The sequence below is a fragment of the Bison bison genome, unplaced genomic scaffold, assembly GCF_000754665.1.
Source record: "Bison bison bison isolate TAMUID 2011002044 unplaced genomic scaffold, Bison_UMD1.0 scf7180017864327, whole genome shotgun sequence".
NCBI classification, from domain to species: domain Eukaryota; kingdom Metazoa; phylum Chordata; class Mammalia; order Artiodactyla; family Bovidae; genus Bison; species Bison bison.
This window is the reverse complement of record NW_011494899.1, coordinates 3,527,315-3,542,206: the sequence shown is the minus strand read 5'-3', so window position 1 is coordinate 3,542,206 and position 14,892 is coordinate 3,527,315. Positions and strand designations below refer to the sequence as shown.

The window sequence follows — 14,892 nt, the reverse complement described above, 5'->3', positions numbered from 1 at the left end:
TACTTTGGCCACCTCATACGAAGAGTTGACTCACTGGAAAAGACTCTGATGCTGGGAGGGATTGGGGGCAGGAGGAGAAGGAGACGACAGAGGATGAGATGGCTGGATGGCATCACCGACTCAATGGACGTGAGTTTGAGTGAACTCCAGGAGTTGGTGATGGACAGGGAGGCCTGGCATGCTGCAATTCATGGGGTCGCAAAGAGTCAGACACAACTGAGCGACTGAACTGAACTGAACTGACTTAAGTGCCTTAAACCATGCCTTATACATAGCAGGCCTTCAGTCAATGTTAGTGATCACTACTTCCAGCTGAGTCTGTTTCCTTTTCTGGAAAAGGGAATTGCAACAGGCCCAACCACACGCTGTTGTGAAAAGCAAAATCAAACTAAATGAGAAAATCATAACAGCAGCATTGCTACACAACAGTCGCCATTCTGTGAGTGGTACGTATATTAAATTCTCACACCAACCCTAGGTGTTATCCCCATTTTGCAGATGAGGAAGCTGAGGCCAAGGGAAGGAATGCAGCTAGTCTGAGATGTGGGTGAAGAGCTGCGCTGGCTGTAAAGCTCCACATAAAGGGGAGTTATGGCTCTCGGTGGGTAAGGAGGACATGGGCTCTCTGTGTCACTCTTTAGGAAGACACACTCCATAGCTCTCTTGGAACCTGGAGTTCACCACCGTGGCTCTCCCCATAACAGCCTCGCTCGAGTTGTCCCAAAGTGAAGGTAGGGAGTGAACCAGTGAGCAGGAGTAAGTGGAGTTGGCTTCTATCTTAAGATCTAAGATCACACCTCCTCCCAAGAGAGACAGGAAATGACGTACCCCAAGCCACCTGGGGAAGGGAGGCGCGTTCAACCATGGTTTCCCGAAACAGCTGCTCTGACCACAGTGACTCGGGCCGCCTGGCCACAGCCACCATCGGCACTTGGAGGGTTTCCCCTTGGGCCTGCTGTCTCCAGGCCGCCTACACACAACGTCAGGCAACTGAAGCAAGAACGCTTGTGAGTGTGAGGATGCACTGTTGGATTTAGGGCAAATTTGGGTGGGAGAGTTAGAGAATTTATCAGGTGCCTGATCTTCACTGTCAAACAGCCCTTAGGATGGTAGCCAGCCCCACTGCTTATCAGCTATGGGAGCCTCATCTGTAAAATGGTGGTAATCAGACCCACCTTAGTGGAGGCATTCTCAGAACCAAATGAAATAAGGCATGTGGAAGCTCTGCCACAGGGTTCTGGCTTCTAGCAGGGGCTTAGACTAGACTTCCTAGTCTAGCCTCCATGACTTGCCCTATTCCTGTGTTTACTGCTTCTTCCCCTTGGAAGGTCATCATCACATTGGGCTTCCCTGGTGGCTCAGCTGGTAAAGAATCCACCTGCAATGCAGAAGACCTGGATTCGGTCTCTGGGTTGGGAGGATCCCCTGGAGAAGAGAACAGCTACCCACTCCAGTATTCTATCCTGGAGAATTGCATGGACTGTAAAGAGTCACAAAGAGTCAGACACAACTGTGAGACTTCCACTTTTTGTTTCACCCCTTGGAAGGCTGTCATCACGTTCCTTTCTATTGAACTCCTACTCATCCATCAAAACCCAGTTCAGTCACCACAACCTCAGCAATGACTTTCTGATCCTCCCATAGTTCAGACCCACTGCTTCCTTTTAACAGGAAGGTTACAATGGGGCTATAATGCACACAGCAGAGCATCTGGGCCTGCTAAGAGATAAGGACCAAAGAAAGCTTTCTGGAAGAAGAGGACTTGAAGGTGAGACTCTAAGGATGGGTAGGTAAAGATCAATAGGAAGAGCATTCCAGGTGGAGGGAATTGTGTGTACAAAGGCCAAAAAGCCTAGTGAATTTGAGTTGAGTCCTATGCAAGGGGCCATCTCTGACTGTCCCCACCCCCACTGGCCCCTGGCCAAAATAACACCCCCATCCTCCAGCCTCACCCTGCATGGATTTTCATCACCACCAGGGAACTACATGATGTATTTATTGTTTGTGACCCCAAATGGAATTCTAAATCCATTAGGGCAGGTACCTTACCTTCCTCATTCACCTCCGTAACCTTCTCAGGCCTCATTATTACTACAGCTAGTTTAACAACTGCTAGAGCCTGAGCTCCGAGAAGAGAAGAACCTGGACATCTGGTTCACTATTAAATGCCCAGCATCTAGCACCACATCAGGTACACAGTAGCAACTTAGTAAATACTTGTGGTCGAATAAGTAGTGCTTATGGGAGATGTTCACTCTGCTGAACGGATAAGTGCAAGGATGGAGGAGTGAATACAGGCATTCATGGATATATATGTACCCACACACACACACAAGTGGACAAATGAACAAGCAAATGAATGGATGTGTGAATGCATGAACGCAGCATCCTCACATTCACATAATCAAAGCCCAGAGGTCCGTACCCTGAGCTGCCTATCCTGGTCTTGTTAAGCCTCGGGCCTTCCATTTCAACTCAGCCCTGGCCATTCAGAGCCGCTCTTATCTGCAGCAGTGGGTGTTTCCATTGTCATCAGGGGCAACGGGCCATTTCCCCTGCGTCCTTCTACTCTGAGCCCTGGGAGCTCACCAAATTCCCAGCCCTCTTTTCTTGGGGTCGGTTGACCCTGGTGCCGGGCCCTCTTTTCATTGTCAGGCACTTTAACAGGAGCCATCTATGGGAATTGTCAGCATTCCATTCTCCCAGAGAGTGGGATGTGAATCTGGCCCGTTTTTATTAATTGCAAATTAATGCTATGCTGGGTGTCTATTTTGGTAGACATGCTTCTCCACAGAGGACGGAATGCAACCCAGAGAAGCACATTGCTCTCATTCTTTCTGCCGACTGACTGTGTGAATATTTTTAGAAGCCGCACCCTTGCGCAGTGGCCAGATAAATAATTCCCAACGCCAGATGTGCTCTTTGCAAGTCAACATCAGGAAGGGAAGGGAAGAGGAACGAAACAAGAGCCATGGCTCACACCAAAATTGCAACGACATGTGACAAGTTTCCACCAGTAACATTTTTATAGGCTTCCTGGGCAAAGGCCCTTTACCCTTGAAACACAGAAGATGGACCCACCTTTTGAGAGGCACCTGCTGCTCATACTCTGCTGGTTGGTAACAGACCTTCAAGGTCAATGCCCACCTCCACCCCTTCCACCCCCTGCCCCCTACCCCGTCCAGACACTGATGACATGGGATCTCTTGAACTCGGAGGCCAGCTTGCAGCCATGTGTCTGTCTGTCTTTGCTACAAGTGCCCTTTCTAAATATATTTCCAGCAAAATGCTGAGTCAGGAAGAGCTGAGCACATGCAGCCAGAAGAGAGATCAACAGCAGCTGAAACACATTTTCAAAAACCTTGGAAGTGGGTGTGAGATGATGAAAAGAGAATCTTCCTGGAAGTCAAACATGCGAATTCTAATCCTGGCTGTCATCCCTTCGCTGCAAAATCCAACAGTTCAGAGTACCTACTGTGTGACAAGCTTTGTGCCACTTTCCAGGGAAACAAAGACACAGTGATGTACTGAGGCAATCAGACTTTGTAGGCCATAACGGTTAAAACAGCAGTCAGAAAACGACCTAAAGACTCCTTCAAGCTCTAGGTTTCTCAGATCCTTTTAGGAGTCCTTGAACAAGCAGAAGGAAGGGATAGCATCAGAGAAAGGGAAGGTTATAGCTTCCCAGGTGATGCAGTGGTAAAGAATCTGGCTGCCAATGCAGGAGGCTCAAGAGAAGTGGGTTCAATCCCTGAATCAGGAACATCCCCTAAAGGAGGAAATGGCAATCCACTCCAGTATTCTTGCTTGGGAAATTCTATGGACAGAGGAGCTTGGTGGGCTACAGTCCATGGGGTCGCAAAGAATTGGACACAGAGCACACACACACTCTTCTCACTCTCAATTAGGCATTTTAGCTTGGTAAATGCCAGGAGTAGAAATTCTTAAAGACTCCTAAGGCAAAAGGATCAAAACCTCAATTTTCATAATATTTAATGTATCTGCTTTTTCCCTACATAATGGTCAGGGACCCTGGAAGGAAGACTTGGTCCTGGGAGCTGAGAGGCCCTATATCACTGCCCTTTTGCTTTATGTAAATGAGCCATTCTCTCAGGCCTCCTGCCCATTGTTCCCAGCACAATTGCTTTCTGAATGCTAACCATTCTTCTCCTCCATTGGGGAATTCTATGACTCCATAGGAAGCTATGTGCCTTATCACTTCTGCTACTACATCGTGGGACCAGGAGGTCAAGCTGTACCACGGAACCCAATCCCTGAATGACAGGCTTGCATTCCAGGCCTTGTAAAGACTACGTCTTGTTTTGAGAGCTCTGGGAGCAGGTGGCAGGAAGAACCTGCAGAGAAAGTTGCCAGGGTGGAAGACACAAGCCCTTAGAATGTGTCCCTTGGAGCAGAACCCAGTTCTCTCGCTGTGGTCTGACCACCAAGCCCCAGGCACCTTCAGTGCAGCTGACTTCCTGTTCAACTTCCTCCTGGACAGCCAGCCTTATCAGCAGGTACCTTGGATATGAAGAGTCAAGTGCTAAGAGCTTTGACTGTCTAAATTCCTCACATCTGTCGTGGATTGTCCAGGACTAGGCACAGGGCCTGACACATGGTAATGAACAGATAACCAACAATCCCCAAAGAAATGGGCTGGCATCTCTACTGGACAGATGAGGAAACTGAGGTTTAGATAAGTGAACAATTCCTCTAAACACTGCCGTCAGTAAGGGGCAAGGCTGCATTACCAAACCAGGCCCTCCAACCCCAAAGTCACTGCTTTTCTTAACTGTGACTCACTGAACAGTGCTCAGATAAAGCTAAACAGAGTATCTTGTTCAGTCCTCAAGACAAGCCTGTGGGCATTACCACCTCCCTGTTTTATGGCTGAGGAAACAGGGTTAAGTGGCTCCCCCAAGGTCAAGCAGCTAGTAAACCACACAAGATGGAACTCTTTTTAACCCTGCAGCCACTGCTCCTTCGAGAATCATCCAACCACTTTGCCAGAAATGGAGAAACCCTGAGATTTCACTTCCTGTTCCTAGAAAGACTAATTTGACCAACTGTTTCCTTCTTACACGATGGACTACAGAGAAATACGTGATCACCGCCAACCACTCACAAAAAAAAAAAACAAAAACAAAGAGATCACCCTGACGTGTCTTCCAGGGGCCTCTCATAGGACGATGGTGACTAATGGTTGCCACCATGATCCACGAACAGAATCCAAACAGCAAGGCAACTCCACTCTCCCCGGCAAGGAAACAGTCTCCCTGTGATGCACTCCCCCAACTGAGAGCAACAACCAAAGGAGGGGATGATGCAAGGTCATTCCCATGCCTGGTTTGGGGACCAGGGCTGAGACACTAACGTCACCAGCAGCCAATGGGAGGGACCCCTGGTGCCGGGAGTACCAAGGCCATTTCAAAATGAAACCCATGCGGTGAGCTCCCGTTTATTTTGAAACTGCATTTGCTTATTTTGTAGCCATGATCAAAAGGCCATTTGGAGTGCTCTGCGGGAGGCACTGGAACCCTGTTGGCCAGGAGAGCTTTCTCCAGCTCCGGCAGCAGCCAGCAATAATATTCCCCATAAAAGTCAACCCCATCACTTTGCTGGTATGTTCTTTTCCCAACAGCATTTCAGTTTCCCGGTTCCACAGCTGGGGTGGGGGTGCGGATGAAGGAGAAGTAGGAGACAGGGGATGGGAGTGACAGAGGAGTGACCAGGATAGATAATAAAATTGGGGGCCTGCGGGCAAACCCAGCACAATGGTTCAAACTTGGGCTCAGTGGATCAGAGAGACGTGGGTTCAAACCCCCAGCTCCGCTGCTTACCACTGTGTCATTTCAGGACAGTTATTTAACATCTCTGTGCCTGAGTTTCCCTATCTGTTAAATGATATAAATAACAGTCTCTATCTCACACGGCTGTTGTGAAGATTCTATTTAAGTGATATTGGGCAAATATGATGTGACGTACAAATGCACTGGGCTACTCTAAGTATTTTGATGGTGATCATTACAGACTATGAGTTTCCCAAGGGCAGGGACAGTATTTTAAGTCAGTTCTTAGGACAATGTCTGGCATGGAGTTGGAGATCGATAAAAGCTCATTGCATGAATTCAACCGAACTGAGGGCTCAAGCCTCGTGATGCTCCCCACCCGGCCAGCCAGGGAAGGAAGTGGCTGTCTTATTCGTAGGCTGCAGCTTGAAGCAGCATTTAACCACCATCTCCCCGCCCCCCACCAGCTACAATCCCCAGGTCTGGCACATCCATCAGCATGGCAAGAGCTTTACCTTAATATTACAGTTGTCATCGAGCAGTATATTTTCCAGCTTCAAGTCCCGGTGGACCACACCATTCTGAAATGAGAAGACATGCAGGGAATTGAATGGGAGTAGTTGGGATGAAGGAGAAATGTGGGGAGGGGGAGGAAGGGGAAGGAGGGTGAGCAAAGGGAAAAATCTTTGACAGATTAAAGTGCACCAGCGCCGGTGGTCTTCGCCCCCATCCTTCGGGGGCCTCTCTCACTGTCATGAAGCATCCAGCCAGCAACCAGCACCAGCGACAGGAGAGCATTAGTCACTTGCTGCGTGGTTAAGGGAAAAATGACTGGAATCCATTCTCCCCCAGAGCCTGTAAAACAGCGGGGGGATTCTCTGTGGGAATGTCATTCCACCGTGTGAAAGCAGTATCGTCCCAGGCAGGGGCAGACATCGTCTGTCTGTGATGGCGATTCCCAGGGAAGAGGCAGATCTCCCTGCTGGCGGCTCAGAATGCAGGGCTCACAGATCGGGCTTGTCTCTCTGGTCTACCTGTCTCCCCAACACTGGGTTCAACCTTTTTAGACCCAGAAAACCATGCACAACTGTCCTGAGGATAACAGAAGCCCTTTCAAGGGTTATTTCCTAAGCAGCTGGGAGGGAAGGTTCTAGAAATCCCTCTCTTCTGGGCAGAACTCAATGTGGGGTGAAGGGTGAAAGGCGGAGAGGCCAAGGAGACCAAAGCAGACCACTACCATACTGCAGGACCTTTCCGTTCAAGCAAACACTGGCAAGGCTGGCTGCTGAGCCCAGTGACAAGCACACAGCCAGTTGAACAGTGAAAAGAAATCCTTAACCAATAGGCCGCTGGTCTATACAGCAGTAACAACTGTCCAGTTTAATTCTTTTTAAAACCCAACGATCTTTTAAGGGGGTGGGTGGGCAGGGAAAGAGAAGAGGAACTGAAAGAACCAGCTACTCAGACCGGGAGATGTTTTTAACATCATTCAGCATAAAAGACCTTTGCAATTGAAGCTGCCCTTTTAAGCAAACCAACTGGCTAGGAATTCTCTTTCATTCAGGATTTCTTTAGTTCAGAATCTGCATGTTCACAGCTGGTACTTTATTGCTTAGTTTCCTTTCCATTTGACAATTCTTAGTTTCTCCAAAAACACTGACCGAAGAGGTTGAAAATATGTATTTCTACCACTCTTTGTAATTCAAACCTTCAGGGATGTGTTCTGAAATCAGAAATGCACAAAGCAGAGCTCCTGAACAAAAGATACAGATCACAAGGTGGCTGATTTTGTTTAAGCATTGGAAGTAGTTTGGTTTACACGGCTGCATTCCTAGTTTTCATAAGATGGAAACCCCATTCATACACAATCCAAGTTTCACACTCTTAAATAATGAAAATAGGATCTATGGATAAGATACAAAACACTGTACAATCTGAATCATAAGTGCCTTTTGAGTCAGCTAGGAAGTCAAATAATGTTCATGGGTTAAGGATTTTAAATTGTAAATAATTAGAAGATGGTCATCCCAGAGTGACTCTCAATTAACCGGAATATTGAACAAACCAGAAGGCCCTGTGTTGCAATCACTTCAATGAAGAAAATGACTCTAGTTTGGAGGCTATGCTGGATTCAAGTCATTACAGTCCTCAAAGTGAGGGACTGTTCCAGGTGTGACAGTTCTGTGGAAAAGTATGAATGGGATGAAAATCAGGACTAAAGTGATAAATAATAATTGGGTGAAGTACGGCTTGGAGTTATCTGTGTACTTCACTCCCTTCTGCAGAGGCCAAGGGTAGCTAAACTAGGGGTATTAAGAGTACATCCCATTAGTTGTGTGGCAATAAACTGTACATGTGTGTACAAAACCTGGCTTCCCAGGTGGCGCTAGTGGTAAAGAACCCACCTGCCAGTGCAAGAGACTTAAGGGACTCGGGTTCAATCCCTGGGTCGGGAAGATCCCCTGGAGGAGGGAATGGCAACCCACTCCAGTATTCTTGCCTGGAGAATCCCATGGACAGAGGAGGCTGGCAGTCCATAGGGTCCATAGGGTCACAAAGGATCAGACACAACTGAAGTTACTTCCCACACTCGCACACTCGTACATAACCTATGTGGATGTAACCTATGCAAGGAAAAGAAACCAGGGCATAGAAAGGTTCAGAACCTATGGTCTGCTAATTCCAGTTCCGGAATTTCTCTTAAGTCAATTATTCAAATGATAGAAAAAAGGTTACTGTAGAAAGATGTCAATCATTATTTATAATAGCCAGGACGGCGGAGCCTGGTGGGCTGCCGTCTATGGGGTCACATAGAGTCGGACACGACTGAAGCGACTTAGCAGCAGCAGCAGCAGAACGTCTAAACATCCAACAATCACAATAATGATAGAGAATTTTTAGTAACATAGGAAACTGTTTAAATTAAAACCCTAAGTGAAAAAAGTAGCAAGACAGAAATATAAAAATGCTTACAAAGTGGTGTCTGGATTGGATCCTGGAATGGAAAAAGGTCACTGGTAGGAAAACTGGTGAAACCCAAGTTGGAAAACTGGTGAAGCCCAAGGAAAACAAAACTGTGAGTTTTGTTAATCACAGTATACAAATGTGGGTGTCTCCGTTTTAATGAGTGTACAACAATCTTGTAAGATGTCAGCATCACGGTAAACTGAGTGTGGTGCATGGGGACTCTGTACTATCATGGAAACTCCTATAAACCTAAAATTATTAAATAAGCTTTTATTAAATGTGAGGAGTAGAGGGAAGAAGATTGGAAAGAAACAAACAAGAATGTTGATAGTGGGTGATTCCTGGATTCTGGGATTCAAGGTGATGGTGATTTTCTTCTTTCTAGTTTATAAATTCTCTGTATATACTACAATGACTACAATGGCATCACCGACTAGAGGGACACGAGTTTGAGCAAACTCCAGGAGTTGGTCATGGATAGGGAAGCCTGGCGTGCTGCAGTCCATGGGGTTGCAGAGTTGGACACGACTGAGCGACTGAACTGAACTGATACTACAAAGAACAGATGTCACCTTCATAACATGAACAGAATCGCGTGGTCCCATGGAAACCACCTGCGGCGGAAGCAGTGGTGGGCGGGCCGTACCTTGTGACAATAGTGCACGGCGGAGACGATCTGCCGGAAGAAGTGTCTGGTCTCCCGCTCGCTGAGGCGCCGCCGCTCACTGATGTAGTCGTACAGCTCCCCTTTACTGGCGTACTCCATGATGATCACAATCTTATCTTTGTTCTCAAACACTGCGGGGGGAACAGCGACACACAAACAGTCAGTTTAACCGACAAGCTCACTTAGGACTACAGACAGCACAGTAGAGAGAGGCGATGGTGGAGATGTCGCTGCACAGGGAGCAGACCAGTCAGGCCATCAGCGTGACGAGGAGAGGGGCAAGTTGCCCAGCCAGGTGGACAATGACATCATCGCTGCTCTGACTGGACTCACCTTGCTAACGCTGCAGGATAACTGCCTCTCTTCTGAGGACCCCACCCACTTCACCAGGTTCATTTCTCACAAGCCCCTCCCACTTCTACATCTCCCTTCTTGATGGGATGATGGGGAATAACAAACACAACGACCATTTATTAATCACTGGATATGGACCAGCTACCTGGATCCCCAAATGGGTGGCTGAACTTGTCACCTCTTTACTCAAAACCTTCCAGATTCTCATCTTACTCAAAACAAAACCCAAACTTCCAAATGTGGCCCCCAGGTCCTACAAGTCCTATGGGCCCTTCTTATCCCTGTTACACATCTGTACATTTATTCTCTCTGTCCCATTAGAATGTAAAGTAGGCGGGTCTGTTTTATTCACTGAGGTATCCCAAGCATTCACGGCCTTTTGGCAAAGGGGTTCAATCAATATTTATTAAATGAGGGGTACTCAAAACTTCATAAATGCATTCTGGACTGTTACAGTAAACCACTGCATGGCACTAAATGCTTCTTTCTGCTCAACCCTGATATTCTCTAGCAATGACACTCAAACTCTGTTAGACTGACCTAGGAGTTCTAGGCAGTCAGATGCCCATGGGGCCAGGTCAGAGGACGACATGAAAGACGGGCTCCAGGTCCTCAGCTCCACCTCAGCCAAAGCTATTCCACTGCTGTTTTATGAGCAGAAAGCTTGGGGCTTTCACATATGATGTCTTTTGAGCAAGGACAAAATAATCATTGTGTTGAAATCCATCAGTCCCAAAGGATATAGTATAAAAATGTTTGTAGGATACCCAAGGCCCTCCTTCCCAGGTAGACACCTGCCTACCTCTCTCCATCTCATCAGCTTCTGCCGCTCCCTGTCAGGCCCCCTATGCCCACTGATGCCAGACTGTTCACTGTTTCTCACTATCACACACACACACACACACACACACACACACACACTGCTGTCTCCCACCTCCATGCTCTTCCCTCTTTCTTTACTCCCACCTGTCTGACCTACCAGGGCCCCTCCAACTCATCAGGCAACAATAAACTCAAATATGGCATCCATGTTGCCTCCTTTCTACCTCTTACCATACTTTCAAACTGTGTGGATATATTTGCTGACTTACATATTTATTTCCTCTGTCTGGACTGTGAGCCTAGACTTAGAGACGTAATAACTAGTTTTGGAACCAGACACTCCTAAGTAGATTTCTGGATCTGCTTCTTACTTGCTGTCTGACTCTGGGAGAGTTGCTTGCCCTCTCTGTGCCTCACTTGAACAGTAAAATGTAAATATATCAGTACGTACTTCTAGAATTTTGGGGAGGATTTATTGATATCTGGTATTTTAAATGCTTATAACAAAGCCTGCCTTTTCACTCAATAATGTTAGTTATTCTTGTTGATATCAATACTATTGGACCCCAGGACCTAGCACTGAGCCAGACACACAGACACACTCAGTGAACCGGAACGTGCCCGGGCCTGGGTCCCCTGTCCTCCCACATCTTGTCACTGGCTGCTAGAAGCTCAGGCCCCTCCAGTTCCTTTTTGGCTCCTTCAAGTCCAGCCAAACCTCTCTGATAAAAAAGAAGGGAGAAGCAGGAGGGCAGGGAGGAGGAGGAGAGAGAACAGCCAGATAAAACTGGCTGCTCCCAAGTCTCCTGGCCTCGCTGCACCCTGCAGTCTTGGCTCCTGCTGGGGATTTCAGCCTGTTGTGCACTTTTCATTGACAATAAACTCTGGAAACTGGAAAACCTGCCTCAAGATGCATGGCTCAGCCTCAAAAAATGACAGAGTAACAGGCCCTGGAGAGGGCAGCAGGTTTTCTAATTTTAAAAGTTGGGGTGGCAGAGCGGGTTTGGGGGGAGGTAATTGAGGGGGAGAGAGAGAAAGTACTTTGATAGGGAAATAAACACGGAGCCTCACACTTCCAACAAGCCTGATACGTGCTTAAAGAAGGCCAAAGCCACTGGTCCCTTCAGTGACCAGCAGAAGGTGTGGTCACTGGCTGCCTGCATACAAGAGGCCTGTGACAGTGACCAGACGTGTCCCTTTCCAACTGGCTAACTTGGTATCAAGGAGGTATAAACACAATTCTGTTTGACATAGTTCAATGTGCCAAACATTTTACTACACAGCTTCCAACAGTCAGTCCTGCTGCTCCTACCTCTAAAATAGACCCTGGTTCTGTCCACCTATCTCACGTTCCCAGGCATGCCTTTCCTAATCATCTCCCCCAATCCTTTCACTCTTGTTCCTTTGCTGACTGTGTTTGGAGGGGCTGGGGTACAGCCAAATACATGTTTCATGGAGCACTAGTCCCGCAAGACATCCAGAGGAATAAAGGGTTCCACGGTCAAACATCGGTAAAATACTTGGAAAATGCTGATACTTGATCACCCCTGGAGAACCTGGCTTCTTTAACCCTGAGTTTTGCAGGGTGATTTGGCCATTTCAATATTCTTACTGAACTAACTAGGAGCCAGTTTGGGAAATGCTGGATGAATGAGGCAAGAGCCCCACTGTTGCCGGCAGGGCTGGTGGGCAGCTGGGTTAAGAGAACTGTCCACGTGACCAGGCCTGGCTCTGGAACCCCACTCTTCAGTCCTCCAGTAGGAAGCAGCTGGAGTCTCGGGGTCAATGCCATAACTGCAACCCTGTATAAGGTAACTGCAAACATTTCTAGACTTGGAGCATCAGTGATTCATCAAGGAGGCCATGAAGTGTTATATATGAAGCTTTCTGAGCCCTTCCTAATAATAGCAGCATTTTTGGAAGGCCTACTATGTGCAGGCACTGTGCCGATATTGCATGAATTATATCACATGGCTTTGGTCCTATGACTATCCCTGTTCTACAGATGAGAAAGCCCAGGTACAGTGAGGTTAGTGACTGCCATGGCCACAAAGCAAATACAAGGCCTGAGCCCTCGAATGACTGCACACTCCACGCTCTTAGCCCCTATCCTACTATCCACATACATCAACCTCTCTGAATCTCAGTCTCTTCATCAGTAAATAAGGCCAGGAACCTCCTCACACAGTAAGGGGAGATTCAGTGAGCTCACGGGCCCTAGCCCCCTAAGCACGGTGCCCAAGCCACTGCTCAGTCACCGTGAGCTATTCTTGTAATTACTCTGTCTGCTTCTTAGGCAGCTCTGGCAAAACAAAACCCTAAGACTTTCCTCTCCCCACTGGCATCACTCTTTAAAACATGTGGTGGCTGCTCCAGAATCACAGGATTTTTGAGCAGGAAGAACCTTAGAGATCAGCTATTATTTTTCCAGAGTAGCCCAAGATTTATCACATATAAGAGCAAGGCCTTGGGAATTCGTCCTGAAGAATGACCGGTTTCCGCACCCCCAGCTCACGGCTCGGGCTTGCCTACTGTAAGGTCTCTATCAGCCAGGTGATAGGAACACTCTCAGCCATTCTTTGGGCAAAAAAGGGCCGCTTCCCTTGGGCACTTTTACAACTGGTTATTTATAAGCCCAGAAATCTCGTCTGTGTTTATGTTATTAGTCACTAAGCAAAAGCTTATTTTCCACCAGTTGGGAAGGGTTTCCTTTCTGAAAAATGAAAGCCTGTGTCTCTTGGCCAGACAGTTTTACCCAGAAGCCTGGTGGCTCCAGAATGGTAAGGAAAACTATGGCCCTTGACAAGCCAGGCCTACCAGGAAAATTAAACCCCTGAATAGAAACTGAGCTCAGCTTGAGTCAGCCTACAGTGTGGGGCCCGAGTCCATGTGGTGCAGACCCAGGTTTTTAACAGAGCAACAGAGCTTTACAGAGCACCCACGGGGGTCAGTGGAAGAAATCTCTACCAGGGTAAGAAGGGGAGGAGACACCAGCCGTCAGAAGGAGCAGCGTGAGCGTGGGGGAACCAGGAGCGTGTTAAGCAGGCTCACCAGAGTGGACAGTGCCAGGGACTAAGACGAGAGAAAGAAGGAACAGACTATGAATAGAACACAGAGTCCTTGAATGCCCACAAGGAGCTCAGCAGACATGTGACCAAGAAAACCTGTGACCAAGAGCCCATAAGGAGCTCAGCAGACATGAGACCAAGACATTGCCAAGAAAAATAAACAGATGGAACAAGGGACAGGGTAGCATCTAGGATCCTGGACCCATGAAACAGTGCAGGATTTCATCACATCACCCTGAGAACTTCTCCAGACAGTGATCCCTCCAAGAAGGCTGATCCATAATCACTGTGCATTGTTAGTTGCTCAGTCATGTCTGACTCTTTGCAACCCCATGGATGGCAGCCCACCAGGCTCCTCTGTCCATGAAATTCTCCAGGCAAGAATACTGGAGTGGGTTGCCATTCCCTTCTCCAGGGCATCTTCCAGACCCAGGGATTGAACTCGGGTCTACAGTATCACAAGCGGACTCTTTATGGTCTGAGCCACCAGGGAAGTTCATCATAATCACTGTAGTGAACATTTATTGAGCAATTACTACACACCATGGATTGTCACATCCAACCCTAACAATCCTATGAGATTAACATTATCCCTACTTCATAAATAGGGGACCAGCACTCAGATCATGAAACAATGTGGCCAGCACCCTGCAAGTACCCACCATGTCTTCTTCAGTCACTAACCATCTCCCCAGGGGTATGTATATAGGCCACTATCACAGATTAGTTTTGGATTTTGAGTTTTCTAAAAGTGGAATCGCATCATATAGTATATTCTTTTGTGTATGGCTTCATTCGTTCAACATTATATTTGTAAGATTAATCCATGCTGTTCTATGGAGTCAAAGACTATCCATCTTCACTGCGGTAGAGTACTCCAATTTGTGAATGCATCCATTCTGCTGGTGAGAGACATTTGGGTTGTTTCCAGGTGAGGGTCACTACGAACCAAGTCGCTATGAACATTCTTGTGTATGTCTTTTGACACTGCTCCGTATGCATTTCTGTCAGGAAGATAACCAGTTAGGATTTGATCCCAAATGTGTGTGACTCAAAAGCGTGTGTTCTCGTCATGACTCCGCACCACCTTCCTCCATCATAGGTTTACCCTTCTTGCCTAATACTCAATAAAGACTCTCTTTCATTAACCAACATCACTCCCTTTTCTGAAAATGCTTGTTTATCAGCCTATCTGAAGCATTTATCTGAGCATCTCGCTACATGA

The 14,892-nt window shown here is 47.3% G+C and overlaps 1 protein-coding gene across 1 annotated transcript in view; it reads right to left on the bottom strand.

Moving 5' to 3' along the window:
- NUAK1 (NUAK family, SNF1-like kinase, 1) overlaps positions 1-14,892 on the bottom strand; it is a gene marked incomplete at its 5' end in the record, with an annotated part of 80,799 nt that overhangs the window by 15,333 nt on the left and 50,574 nt on the right. The window contains 2 exons of the mRNA XM_010853460.1: positions 6,305-6,370; positions 9,403-9,554. Of these exons, the coding sequence (XP_010851762.1) occupies positions 6,305-6,370; positions 9,403-9,554 (218 nt within the window). The remainder of the gene's footprint in view (positions 1-6,304; positions 6,371-9,402; positions 9,555-14,892) is intronic.